The 14,360-nt window shown below is 43.1% G+C and overlaps 1 protein-coding gene across 2 annotated transcripts; it reads right to left on the bottom strand.

Annotated features, from left to right (window-relative positions):
• Positions 1 to 73: 73 nt before the first annotated feature.
• SHFL (shiftless antiviral inhibitor of ribosomal frameshifting) lies at positions 74 to 3,707 on the bottom strand. Of its 2 annotated transcripts, XM_044658373.1 has the most exons (8): positions 3,567 to 3,707; positions 2,792 to 2,924; positions 2,490 to 2,539; positions 1,789 to 1,824; positions 1,544 to 1,696; positions 1,354 to 1,457; positions 880 to 1,031; positions 74 to 630 (listed from the first exon to the last, which is right to left on the bottom strand). In XM_044658373.1, the coding sequence occupies exons 1-8, from the start codon at positions 3,594 to 3,596 to the stop codon at positions 425 to 427; spliced, it is 864 nt and encodes a 287-aa protein (XP_044514308.1). In that variant the 5' UTR covers positions 3,597 to 3,707; the 3' UTR covers positions 74 to 424. The 2 variants fall into 2 exon arrangements, with proteins under 2 accessions (XP_044514308.1, XP_044514309.1); XM_044658374.1 differs by lacking the exon at positions 1,789 to 1,824.
• Positions 3,708 to 14,360: the final 10,653 nt, after the last annotated feature.

Raw genomic sequence — 14,360 nt, 5'->3', positions numbered from 1 at the left:
TCATACCCCATCAAGCCCGTAACACCACCCTCCCCACCAACCCTCAACTTTGCAGGAATGAGAGATACTGCCATTCAGAAACAGGAAATGTCCCTTTGTTATTTTGAACATGGTATATAAAACATCAGCAACATAATATATGTCTGTGAATATGTCAGGTGGGTGGGGGCTATGCTGTCTCCCTTGTGGAAGTGGTCAGGAGGTCCTTACCCCCTTCCACAATGCAAGAGTACACACACGTAGAAGTTCCTACATCACGGGGAAAGGCCTGAATAACCTGAGACTTCCTCCTGGTGACTTGACAGCCTTCTCCTAGACCACAGCCTAGGAGCCACCCCCAACTTCTGCTGGTCCCATAGGTCGACACTGGTCCTCCAAGTAGGTAGGGGATATCTGGGTGGGAAGGTGGGGTGGTCTAAGATGCCTAGTTGCCTTCCTCTTCTTCTGCTTCCTCTTTGATGTCCTCCAGGATGATGCTGTCTAGATCTTCAATGAGGCTGCCTTGGCTAAGGCAGGTGGCCACAGTGGAGCCACTACTGTCATGAACAGCACTTGGGAACAAGACAACAGGCATGTGTTTCTGTTTCCGGCTCTTGGGATGCACACAGGAAGTCCCTGGTTCGTAGGATCCTGGAGGGGAGGCAGATGTAGGGTCTGAGCCTTTTCTGTCCTGAACCCCTCTAAGACTGAGGTCTTGAGGCTTCTTTCTGCTTAGCTAGAGACTGGCCCCCAGGGAGCTTGCTAACAGGGAAGCAGGGTATGTATGGACTGTCATCTCTCTAGTGGCACCAGGGAGAAGTGGGGCAAAGGGGCAGCTCTATCATTCTAGGAAAAAGGGACAGGGGAGAGGGGGAGGGAAGGGGAGGCTGGGAGCTTGACCTTGTCGATTGTAGCAGGTCTCAGCAAAGCAGGAATGTTCGTGTTTTCTGCTTCTCTCATTCTGAGGTCGGCGTGGGGGGAGGATTCGGTTTGGCAGAACAGGGTTGCCACAGCTGTAGCATGGAGATGCGTTCCCCATCTGGGCAAAACCCCTGGGGAGAAAGTAATAAAGATAGGAGGTCAAGGAGGAAGTGTGAGTCTGAGATCAAGGATCAGGAACTGATAAAATAAGAAAGAAAGAAAGAGATTGGAGGTTGGGGTGGGGGATTTAAAGTGAGAAAGACCCTTGGAGATCATCTACCGCTAGACTTCTCATTTTACAGAAAGGGAAACTGAGACCCAGAAGGGGGTCCAAGCTCATAGAGCTTGGATTCTAACCATAACTGTCTGGCTCCAAGCTAGTCATCCTTTTATGGCATTGACCTTTATGAGGTCTGGGCACAAAAATCAGGAATCAGGGATCTGAGAACTCACTTGAAGGTATGGCCACACTGTAAACACTGGAACTCAGCTATACCCCACATCTTGTCTTTGGGCACTGGATCATACTTCACCTTGCATTTCCGGCACCGGGACACCTGAAAAAAGGCAGTGTGGATAGGGCCAGGCTTGCTCCCAGGGACCCCATAGAGCCCAGCCTCAATCCTGGCCCTGGCACCTTCACCTTTTTGCGTTCAGGCACCCGGCGCCACCACATGAAATCACAGGGCTGACAGGCAAACTGGCAGTCTTCCTTGGCGATATGGCCCTTCTGGGCATCATCCAACATACGAAGATTTTTCTCCGTCAGGGGTAAACTCATGGTGGCTGCTACCTCCTGTACGGGAAGTTAGAGATGGGGTCAGGGCACCTCTACCTCCAGCGTGGATCCAATGGACATCCTCACCCTCACCCCAGATCCCGTCTCACCTCAATGTCTCTGTCCTTCAAGACATTTTGCCGATCCTGGGCAGGGAGTAGGGAGATAGAGATAGGAGTCTGGGCTGGGGTCTGCATTGACCTCTCAGACATCCAGGTGCCCCTATGTCCTTATCCCTGGAGCTTTTCACTTGGCAAAGAAGCAAATTCTGAAGCAAGGACTGACCGGGGAAGAGTCCTCAGCCCACAATTCAGACCCTTAACCCATTCCCACCAACTCCTATGGTACTATCTCTTGGGCCAGACTGGATACTACACTGAGGGATAGGAGGGAAAAGAATACATATATAAAACTGGACAAAGGAGATTGTTGAGGTACTAAGAAGAGAATATGAGAGACTGGGAAAAAAGGTGGTCAGAATTGTGTCTCTTCCTGGGCCATGTGCCCTCATCTCCTCCAGCATTTGCCTCATAAGAGTTGGGGACTGTTGGGGGCAGCCGGGTAGCTCAGTGGATTTAGAGCCTGTCCTAGAGAGAGGAGGTCTTAAGTTAAAATCTGACCTCAGACACTTCCTAGCTGTGTGACCCTGGGCAAGTCACTTAACCCCCACTGCCTAGCCCTTACCACTTGGCCTTGGAAGCAATAGATAGTATTGATTCTAAGACAGAAGGTATGGGTTTAAAAAAAAAAAAAGAGTAGGGGATTATTGAATCTTCCTGTAACTGTAGGACAAATGGGGAAGGGAAATTACCTGGACAATTGGGTCTGCTTGGTGCCCATCTCCTTCTTCCGGTCTGATCTCTTCAGAGAAAAAGTTTGGAGAGCAGAGGAGCCGTCACAGGATATACTTTTAAAGAGTCACCCAACCCCGTTGGTCTTTGCTTCTACTGCCCATTCTGGACACTGGAAGTCCCTGGGACCAGCCTTCCGTGATGTTGCTGGGCATTTGGGTCCCCTCCCAGTACCTCTGGGGACCCCAGCACCCAATAAGTCCTGGACCCTCCAGGGCTCCCTTTACCCCCCCTCCACCCCCACAGCATTTCCCCCGCTAACCATTCATTTGCTTAACCAGCCAGGAAGCAACAAGGTTATGGTTGTCGTTGTATCTCTGCATTAAGACATTAGCCTTCTTCACTGACACGTGGCCATGAAACTTCTCCCTCAAGCGTCTGACACATTTCTCCCGCTGTTAGGAGGTTGAGGTAAGGGAGGGAGACACAGGAACATCATTAGTACCACTGCTGAAACCCTTGAGAAACCTGAAGGCCAGCAGTGGACAGGATCTGGGCTAAGGCAGTAAATTCCATTCTTCCTTGGGTATCAGTTGCCTAACCTATGAAATGGGCACACAGGCCAGGTCCTTAGTCTGATGGGGGAGAGAGGTCGCATATGCACCTCATGTCGGTTTTTCCCCCCTTTCATCCCCTCTCCTTTCCATTGTGGTTGTTTGGGGGAGGAAGAAGTCTGCAGAGAGGTAGGGCCATCAGTCAGCGGGGCCCTTGGCCCTTAAGCAGACGGCATTTCTTGGAAAAGGCCAAAGTCTCGTTCAGTGGGGCCCCCAGTGGAAGGCAGAATGAGAAGCTCTCAGCCAGAGCCCACTAGAGCAGCAGGGCTGGTTCCTGAGCCGTACCTGCCTGCTCCCCACCTCCCCAGGCTCCAGGAAAGGGATCAGGTAGGGGCTGGGGGCAGGGGTGGGGTCCCCTCCCGGGCCCGGGCAATCTTGATCTCCATTGGTTTCTCCTCCCAGTCAGGCCAAGCCTGCAGCTGGGGGAGGCAGAGCTGGGATTCTCGCGCAGCGCATCCGGGGTCCTGTCCCCGGTCCTCTCACCTCCACTCGGGAGGACCCGGCTCCGGCCATCCTTGCTCCCGTGGCTCCCGCGGCTCCCGAGGGTCTCACCTTACAGGCCCCAGGAAAGAGGGGACTGAGATTTCCCAGCTGTTTCCCAGGCCTTTGTCTCTGCGCAGAACAAATAGCACCCCCCCACGCTCCCCGCTTTTCCGCTTTCAGTTTCTCGAAAAGGGCGGGGCCTCAGAGGGATGGGGGTTGTCAGAGCCTGAGGCTAGACCTGGAGCTTTCCGAGTCCTGCCCAGCCCCCTAATTCAAGCTGAATAAATTCTGCACCGGCTTAGCGGCTTAGGTGAAAAAACGGGGTGGGGTCAGAACCGGGGAACGGACCGCGAACGGAACGTCCAGAATCTCCTCCCAGGCTGAAGAAGTCCCTCGCTCAAGCAAGCCAGGAGCATAAAAGCTGGAAGACTCCCCGGGGTCTTCTAGTCCAACCTGGTTCTGAGGAGAAATCTCTAAAAAAGGTCATCCGGTCTAGATGGCTCTAATTATTAAGAGCATTTCCCCAGAGCGGCTTCTTTAACGGCCATCCTGTGGCTCTGAGTTCTGCCCCTTGGGGCATTTTCCATATGGTCCTTCACATAGCAGGAGAAAGCTATCAGGTACCATTCCCAAATCTTCTCTCCTCCAGCCTAACATCTCCAGTTCCATTAACTGACCCTCCTAGAGCATGGACTCTAGACTTTTTACTCTAAAGGCTCTTCTGCCTCTAAATACAACGAACTACTTGCCCCTGCCCACCCCCAATCCTGATCATACTCTTCTTCAGTTTATCAATCGCCCTCCTAAAAAGAATTCAGTTTACTGCCACCAGCATTTACTTCCACATCTGCTCTACACCACACCCAGTGCTACAAAAACAAGAAAACAGACCCCATCTTTGAGGAGATCCCACTCTATTCCGAAGCATTATAAAAATATGTGTCACTCCCTCTAAATTACTTACTTCTCCAACTCCCACTTGAATTGGCCGCTCCCCAAGGGTGGTTGAATATTACTTTTCTCAAGGTCCTAGGCGTAAACCATCTGCAACTGGGTTTATCTAGTACCCCCACCAGAATACTTTCCATTGATTATCAGCCAGGCTTAATTAACTTTTAGAAAGGGCATTTACTGTGCAAGTATGGCAAGGATAATTATCAGAAAAAAAAAAGTCATCCAAATTAGGGGCATGTTCTCCCCTTGGGCACACAAGTCTGTGGTCTCAAAATTAACACATTAAGATAGGGAGGCACATATAGAGAAAGAATGAACACATATGGAATAGAAATAAACAAATCCTGGTCACTAGGAGGCATTTTCTCCTTCTGTAGTCCTCATGAAGTTCTTCATAGGTATAGCTCTTCAATGGAGGGGGGGTTCCAGAGGACAGGATGGGTAAAGTGGGGTAGAGACACGGAAGGGATAGTGTTGATATAAATAGCTATGAGGGACCAGAGTGGAATCACAGGGGTTCTGAGTTGATTAATAGGGCAGTAAATTGTCATGCCCTTCATAGTCCAAAGTTAATGTTGACTTGATTACACCACCAGAGCAAGAAACAAGATGTGGGAGAGGGAGATCCGCCCACAGTAGTAAGGCAGATAACTAGGCTCCTGTTTTATAAGATGGTCAGGAGATACCTGGGTCTTGGCTAATTATAGAAAGGCAAAATATGCTTGAGATATTCACTGTCTAGTCTTTAGCCAGGGCAGTTCAACTTCAAGACTCATATCAAATTTTTTCCCCCATTTTCAATTTTTATATCACCTCTATTTCTGAATTTATCGTTTCCTCTATTCAGTCAGTTATCTCTTTTAACAAAGAAAAAGGAAGAAAAAATGGCTCAGCAAAACCAACCCACATAACAAACAATAGCCCTTACCCTCTGTAAAGAAGGAAGAGACAGTGCCTCATCATAGCATTACATAGTCTTTAAAAAAAAAAATCCTTTCTAGTAACTCTGTGATAGTCATGTATATTGTGTTCCTGGTTTATATGCATCAGTTATTATGTCTTCCCATATCTCTGACTTTTTTCATTTCTTATAGCCTCCTAATATCCCATTGTATCCATATACCACAATTATCTTAGCCATTCCCCAGGCTGCCCCTTTGAATGACTTCTGGGCTAACCCCTGAAGCTGTGATTTACTCAAGAATGGTAGATCTTGATCAATGATACATGTAAAACCCATGCTCATTGGCTAAGGGGAGGAGGGAGTAGGGGCTTGGGGGAGAGGGAAAATATTCAAAATAAAAACGTAAGGGGGCAGCTGAGTAGCTCAGTGGATTGAGAGCCAGGCTAGAGATGGGAGGTCATGGGTTCAAATCTGACCTCAGACACTTCGCAGCTGTGTGACCCTGGGCAAGTCATTTGACCCCCATTGCCTATCCTTACCACTCTTCTGCCTTGGAGCCAATGGTGGGAGTATTGACTCCAAGATGGAAGGTTAGGGTTTAAAAAATAAATAAAACAAAAACAAAAACAAAAACTTAAAAAAAGAATGGTAGAGTTTGAATACTGAATGTTTTATTTTTATTTACATTCAGAAAACAATTGGTTCCAATGTGGAAGAGTGGTAAGGGCTAGGCAATTGGGTTAAATGATTGGCCCAGGGCCACACAGTTAGGAAGCATCTGAGGCCAGTTCTGACTCCAGGCCAGGCACTCTGTCCCTTGAGTGACTCATTCTTACAGGTCACCCTGATAACCTGGTTGAAATCTAGTGAGAACAGAAGCTAGAGTTATTTGAGCAGTTTTCTGGGATTTTTCAATTATGTATATCCCAATACAGAAAGCTTTGGAAAAATCAAGTTGGGGTAGGGGTGGGATGTGTATGGACAGAGCATGCTTCTTTGGGAGTGATCATCACATTACTCAAGATTAGGATCTAGGAGTTTCTCACACATATGTAGTGTGAGTGAACTGGAACAGCACAAGTTTGGAACACCAACTGGTCACCTGCATACACACTGGACTCCAATTGGCTTTTCTAGTCATGCCCTCCTAGAAGGTACAGAAAGTACTGATTGTCAGCTGCGGATAGGCAAATGTGCTTTATGAGCCCTTTATATTTGGGATATTGGGTCAGACCAAACACTTGAAGAGTTGGCTTAGCGGTAAAAGCTTGTTCAGGTCCTATCTTTTAGAAGCCCATATAAAGACACAGTCAATTCACCATTAATGAGTAAAGGAGTAGTGTATCATTTTTTACACCCTATGAGGTGCTACCATGGCCACCGGCCTTTCTTTACATGATCTGTTTCTCCTGTTACAGGATGAGAAAAGTCAGCATACTACTTGCTCTCTCTAGCTCACTGTCCTCAGAGACTTCCAAATTTTTTCATCTCTTTTCAAGTCCTTCCATTATCTTTTCCTTCTTACTCTTTCTCATCGGTTGTACTTGTTTACTACTTTACTTAGAAAATAGAAGCCATTTGTCATGAGGTTATTTTTCTTCTCCACTTTGCCCATCAAAGCTCAATCCTATACTTCTTTCCCTGAAGACAAAGTGGTCCTTCCCCTTGCCAAAGCCAAAACCTCTACCTATTTCTAGATCCCATGCTCTCCTGAGTCCTTCAGAGGCTTGCCTCTTAGATTGGTCAAAGGCATCTTTCTTTATGTACTGGCTATTTCCCTTCAACCTATGACTATACCCAGATCTCTTTCACCCTTTAAAAACCCTTATTTGACCCTGTCTTCCCTCAAGCTGTTGCCTCATCATCTCTCCTTTCTTTCATTGCCAAACTAGAAATAACAAATTATGTCCCTTGACTTTAATTCTTTGCTTTCTTTTCATTTCTGATCCCTTTTCAATCTGACTTCTGATCTCAATACTCATCAGACTGCTCTTTCCAAGGTTAAAAAGAATCTCTTAATTGCCACGTTCAGTGGTTTCTTCTCTGTCCTCATTCTTCTTGATTTCCCAGAAACAACTGATGCTATATACTCTGACATTTTGAGACACTATTCTATCTTGTCGTTTAGTTGTGTCAACCTGGAAAGACATAGAACCACTAAAGTAGTCAGCAAAACCAAGTCTTTAATCGAGAAAGAGACAGGTCCTTAATAATGGGTCTGCCACACAGAGCCAAGCGCTAAATACTACAGAGTGGAACTCTGGGGGAAGTATCTCTGAGAGAATCACCTTACTAGGTGATTCTCCAAAGAACAATGGTACATAGGGATCTTATATACCTTTTGGGGAACTAAAGACTGGGAAGGATGATTTGTTTGCCTTTACAATGGCTACAAGAAAATGAGAAATCCAGGGTGAGATTATCCCAGAGAGGTTGATGCTTTACAATGGATACTAAAGAAAATTTCCATCAAAGGCTGGACTTCCTGGAAGAGGATTTTGATACAATAGGAGAAACTTCTAAGACAAAAAAGGTACTTAACATTTGATTATATCTACTAGTCTCACCTAAACTGAGATCATTAAGTACTTTAAGGTCTATTGTTCAGTCTGAAACAAAGTCATTCTGGGACTCCCCTTAAGGTATGTTCCCAAGGGATTGGAGTAAACTTGGGGTTTCCAGATTTCAAGTCCACAGTTGTATAGGTTTCTTTGTGACTCTATTTGAGATTCTGGCAAACATACTGGAGTGGGGACAGTTAGGTAGCTCAGTAGATAGAGAGCCATGCTTGGGGATGTGATGTCTTGGGTTAAAATCTGACCTTAGACACTTCCTAGCTGTGTAACCCTTGGCAAGTCACTTAACTCCATCTTCCTAGTCTTTCCTGCTCTTCTGTTTTGGAACCAAGTTTAGTATAGATTCTAAGACAAGGAGATAAGGGTTTAAAAACAAAAACAAAAACATACTAGAGTTGTTTGTCATTTCATTCTCCAGCTAGTTTTACCAGTGAGGCAAACAGGGTTAAGAGACTTGGCCAGGGTCACATAACTTGTAAGTGTTAAAATTAGTGGTTTGGCTAAATATATGAAAATTATAAATCTTTTATTTATAGTAGAGAAATACAAAAGGGTAGAAAAGACATTAACCTATCTAACTAAATATTGTTCCAGTGCTTGGCACAGCCAGGACTTTTTTTTTTTTTTTTTAACCCTTAACTTCTGTGTATTGACTTATAGGTGGAAGAGTGGTAAGGGTAGGCAATGGGGGTCAAGTGACTTGCCCAGGGTCACACAGCTGGGAAGTGTCTGAGGCCAGATTTGAACCTAGGACCTCCTGTCTCTAGGCCTGGCTCTCAATCCACTGAGCTACCCAGCTGCCCCCATTAGCCAGGACTTTTTAACCTTCAATCAGAATTAAACTATCTCCAGAAGACAGGAAAGGAAAACCAGTTATCCACTCACCCAAGACAATGACTAGAGCTGAAGGTGACTCCTGAGGCAGACTTTCTTCTTTGAGTTGACCTTCTTGAAGCCGACTTCCTTCTTGGAGTGACTCTCTTCTTGGAGTTCACTCTCTCCTAGCCTCCCACACCCAACTCCTTCACCAGACTCCTGCTTTTATAGTAGTTTCCTGTCCCTGCCCCTTTTCATGGGGGCCAATCACAGTTTCCAAATTGTCTGAGTTATCACCTTTGGATTTATACCTTTATGAGTGTGTGAACTCTTCTTCTCAGCTAGCATCAAGTAAGGTGTGAACTCACTAAGTGGTTTTCAAGTTTCTCCCACCTAGTTCAAGCTTGTGTTGGTTCAAAGTTATTGGCAACCAAAGTCTTAACTCCAACTAGGCAAAGAGAACAAAGGATTCCCTTTTTACAAGTGTGAACTCAAAGAGAACCAAGAATTCCCTTTTACAGTCTGAGGCTGGATTTGAACTCAGGTCTTCCCATTTCCAGGCCCATGAGCATATAGGTGGAGCAGTGGATAGAGCACCAGGAGCCAGGAAGACCTGAGTTTAAATGTGACCTCAGACACTTACTAACTGTGTGACCCTGGACAAGTCACTTAACCCTGTTTGCCTCAGTTTCCTCATCTGTAAAATGAAATGCATGGGTTCAAAAAGGGTTGGACCTGACTGGGCAGATTTTTTTGCTCTGTGATCATTTATGTCCTACCTCCTGCCCATGGTTATTCTCCAGGACTCTTTTGTAGCAAGTTCTCTTTTCTTCTGTGCCTACACTTTTTTTCTTGGAGATCTCATCACTTTCCATGGGATCAAGTGTTCCATTTATGCGCATGACTCTCACATCTATATACATGGTCATTGTTTTGCTCCAGGACTACAGCATCATCAGCTGCCTTGTTTCATGGCTCCTCCTGGATATCCCATAAGTATCTCTAATTTGACTTGTCCCAAACAGATTCATTTAACTTTGTCTCTAAAATTCTTTCTCCAAACTTTTGTTTTTCCCATCATTCAGTTTGTAGTATCCTTGGCTCTTCCCTTTCCCTCCTGTCCCATCTCCAAGCAATTGCTAAGTCTTATCAGATCTGCCTCTAGGCTATCTCTCTCAAGTTCATCTCCTCCACTCACACAGCCCCTACTTTATGTTAGACCATCATTATCTCTACCCTGGACCATTGAAATAGCCTCCTCATTGGCCTCCCTGCTTCCAGCCTCTCCTCTCTCCATGCTGCTGCCAAAATAATATGCCTAAGGTACAGGGACTCTTCTGCTCAAATATCTTCAGCAGCTCCCTATTGTTTGTAAAATAAAATGTAAACTTGTTAGCCTGGCATTTAAGTCTCTCCACAATCTGACTCTTAACCTACATTTCCAGCTTTAATTCTTGTTATTTTTATCTTCTGTCTTAGAATTGATACTAAGTTTTTGTTCCAAGGCAGAAAAGTGATAAGAGCTAAGCAATGGGAGTTGGGTGACTGGAGGAGTATTAGCTTTGTTCTCTTCCCTTCCCTTCTGTCTTAGAATCAATACTGTGTATTCATTCCAAGGCAGAAGAGTGGTAAGGGCTAGGCAATGGGGGGTTAAGTAATCTGCCCAGGGTCACCCAGATGGGAAGTATCTGAGGCTAGATTTGAACCCAGGACCTCCCGTCTTTAGGCCTGGCTCTCAATCCACTGAGCTACTCAGCTGCCCCTTAACATTTTTGTTTTCTGATGTCTTTTCTGACTTTTCAAGCCTGACTAATGCCTTGGAGACCTTCATTTGATATCCATTGTATTACTGTACTCCATTGTTCGAGATCACCCAGCTACTTAGCCACAATTGAAGCAAGCAAGAACAACGTGGATTTTGCCTTCCTAAAGTGCTGGTGTCTAGAACTACCTAAAAAATATCATAGCTCAGAAATGTATTTTTTTTTTTTTTTGCATTTCAGCAGATCTGGACTGCTTTCTTTATCATGAAATTCTTCTGCATAAGGACAGGATTTACTTATTATCTAGAAACTCCAAGCAATCATCTCCAAGTGCTTAATCTCTCAAAAAAATTATAAAAAGAATATCTATGTGCATGTATCCGACTGTATATTTCTGTGGGTACACGTCGGCCTTTCTCCATATCAATCTCCTTTTCTCTGTATTTATTTTTGTATCTCTTTGGGCATATCTTGTTTCTCCCTCTCTTTCTCTGTATCTGGATGGATGAAAAAGGTGAACTGAGTGGATACAGTGTTGGAAGAAGAGCAGAAAAGCCCGGTTTGAATCTCGCCTCTGGCACGTACTAGCTGTGTGACAATGGACAAATCACTTCAACTAATTTTTCCTATTGGTATAACGGGGCTAACTAAACCTGAAATACCCAACTCCCAGAATTCAGAGGATCCATAGATTTAGAGTTAGAAGGGGCCTTGGAGATTATCTAGCCGGACCCCTTTATTTTACAAAGGAGGAAGCTGCAGTTAGGTAGCACAGTGGTTAGAATGCCAAGCCTGGAGTCAACTAGGACAGAAAGAAAGGGTTAAAAAAAAAACCCCAAAACAAAGGAGGAAGCCAAAGCCAAAAGATGTGAATTGACTTGTCCCAAGTCAGTAAGAACACAGATGATATGAACGAACGAGAGGTAGGATTAGAACCAGGTCCTCTGATCCCAAATCCAACATGCTGTCCTTATACCATGAGACTCAAATGAAATAATGTCTATAAAGGTATTTTCAAAACTTCAAAGTTCTATACAAATGTAGGTAGTAAGTATCATTAATAATTTTGTCAGTGTTTCATAGGTGAGAAGCAGCATAAAAGTAAACCAGTTGAAAGAAAGCCTGTCAAGATATCTAACCAAGAGGGGCAGCGATGGATAGGTTAACAGGTCTGGAGTTGGGAGGTCCTGGGTTCAAATTTGGCCTCAGACACTTCCTAGCTGTGTGACTCTGGGCAAGTCACTCAACCTTGTTTGTCTAGCCCTTGCTGCTCTTCTATTTTAGAATTGATATTAAGATAGAAGGTATAGGGGTTTTTTTGACCCCTGTCTTTTGAGGTCTTTTTATTTTTAAAAATCAATCAATCAATCAATTAATTAATTAATTAATAATTTTTTCCGTGGTTACATGTTTCCTTTTCTTTCCCTCCCTTCTTCCCTCCCACCTTGAGCTGACGAGCAGTTCTACTGGGTTACGCTTGTATCATTGTTTAAAACCTATTTCCATATTATTAATATTTGCAATAGAGTAATCATTTAGAGTCTAGATCCCCAGTCATATCCCCATTGAATCATGTGATCAGTCATATGTTTTTCTTCTGCATTTCTACTCCCATAATTCCTTCTCTGGATATGGATAGTGTTCTTTCTCATAAGTTCTTGAGGCCTTTTTATTTATTTTCATTTATTTATTTTTAAAAATGTATTTATTAACATATTTAAAACCCAGTGGAATTACTCATTGGTTGGGGGAGAGGAGGGGAGGGAAAGAACATGAATCATGTAGCCATGGAAAAATACTCTAAATTAATTAATTAAATAAAAATTTCAATTCAAAAAAGAAAATAATTCATTTATTCATTTAATTGTTTTTAAATATTTTCCCATAGTTACATGATTCATGTTCTTTCCCTTCCTTCCTCCATCCCCTCTCCCATAGACAAGGAACAGTTCATCTGGGTTTTACATGTGTCATTGATCAAGACCTATTTCCATATTATTAATATTTGCACTGGGGTGATCGTTTAGAGTCTACATCCCCAATCATATCCCCATCAATCCATGTGATCCAGCAGTTCTTTTTCTTCTCTGTTTCTGCTCCCACAGTTCTTCCTCTGAATGTGGCCAGTCTTCTTTCTCATAAGTCCCTCAGAATTGTCCTGGATCATTGCATTGCTGCTAGTACAGAAGTCCATTACATTCTATTTTACCACAGTGTATCAGTCTCTGTGTACAACGTTCTCCTGGATCTGCTCCTTTCACTCTGCATCAGTTCCTGGAGGTTGTTCCAGTTCACGTGGAATTCTTGAAGCTTCTTAAAGATGGTTTGGAAGGATTTTCAGAGTGATTTTAGCTTTTGCCGCTACTAAGCTGCCATCTTGGCTCTGTACTATAAAAGGTAAAGGCTTTAAAAAAAATATTCCATGGGTATTGTCTAATATAGTATGTACTATATAATATATAACTTGCATTACATATGTACATATATAATATATAACCAAGAATGAAAATGGAAGAAAAACTATAGAAAGAAAACAAATGAAAAAGATTTACAAAAATCACTAACAGACTATTTTTCTGCATGAAAGACAGTGGAATTACTTCACATAGATTTTCATATTAAAATTTGGTGTATGCTTATAGAGGAGATAGAAATGGCATTAAACAAAGAGAGGTAAAACTACTGGATTAGACTATATATATAAAGGAAGGGAGCAGGGTAGCACAGTGGAGAGAGTGCTGGTTTTGGAGTCAGGAAGCTTAATCTTTGGCCTTAGACACTGGCTGTGTGACTCTGGGCAAATTATTTAACTTTGCCTCAGTTTCCTCATCTGCAAAATGAATCAGAGAAGGAAATGGCAAACAACTCCAGTCTTTTTGCTGAGAAAATCCCACAGGGGTCACAAAGATTTGGACATGACTGAAAAAACAACTGAACAATAACAACATATAAAGGAGATTTTGACACAATTATGATATTTTTGAGGGTTTAATAGATGAGGTACCTGGGTGAGGGGGAAGAGATAAAACACGTAAAAATATTGAATCCTAATAATACCTAAAAAAGACACCTGAGAGGACATTAATAATGATCTCTATGTACGTATTTTCTCCTATCTAATACAAAATCTTCAAGAGAGTAATTTATACATGAATTAAGGACATCCTCAATGAGTCTATTACAAGGGAATAAGAATAAGCAGCCTTTCTCAACTTAGAATTGTATGTACCAGTGAATCATAAGGCCAGTCTTCATTTCTATCTCTATTATTATTATAATTTGAATTATTATAATTTGAATAACAATCATTCTTCTTCCTTTTGGTTTCTCCAGTATATATATATATATATGTATATATACAGTATATATACATATATATATACATATATATATGAACTCTTTTCAGTCATCATGGATCTTAATTAAAAGGTTATGCAATGCTCTAGGACTTGATACAATGACCACAAATCTTGAGGCTGCCATCTAAAGAGAATTGCTTTTTCATTTGGATGCTGTATTGATCATCCTTTATGACAATGGCAAACCTCTTTGGTGAACATATGTCTCCATTTTATGCTTAGGGGGTCATGGAACAAAATTCTCTCTCTAATATCTTTCAAGGTAATGTTGACAAATGCATGTAAATAACTTCATTGTAGGGCAATATTTTTCTCTACTAAAAAAAATCCTTGACTACAATAATTGGTAAAAAATAAATATAGAGGGATCTTTATATTAACTACTATGTCCATTCCTTTATCCATCTTTCATTTTTTAGCAT

Source organism: Gracilinanus agilis, chromosome 1, assembly GCF_016433145.1.
Source record: "Gracilinanus agilis isolate LMUSP501 chromosome 1, AgileGrace, whole genome shotgun sequence".
NCBI classification, from domain to species: Eukaryota; Metazoa; Chordata; class Mammalia; order Didelphimorphia; family Didelphidae; genus Gracilinanus; species Gracilinanus agilis.
This window is presented reverse-complemented; position numbering and strand designations above follow the sequence as displayed.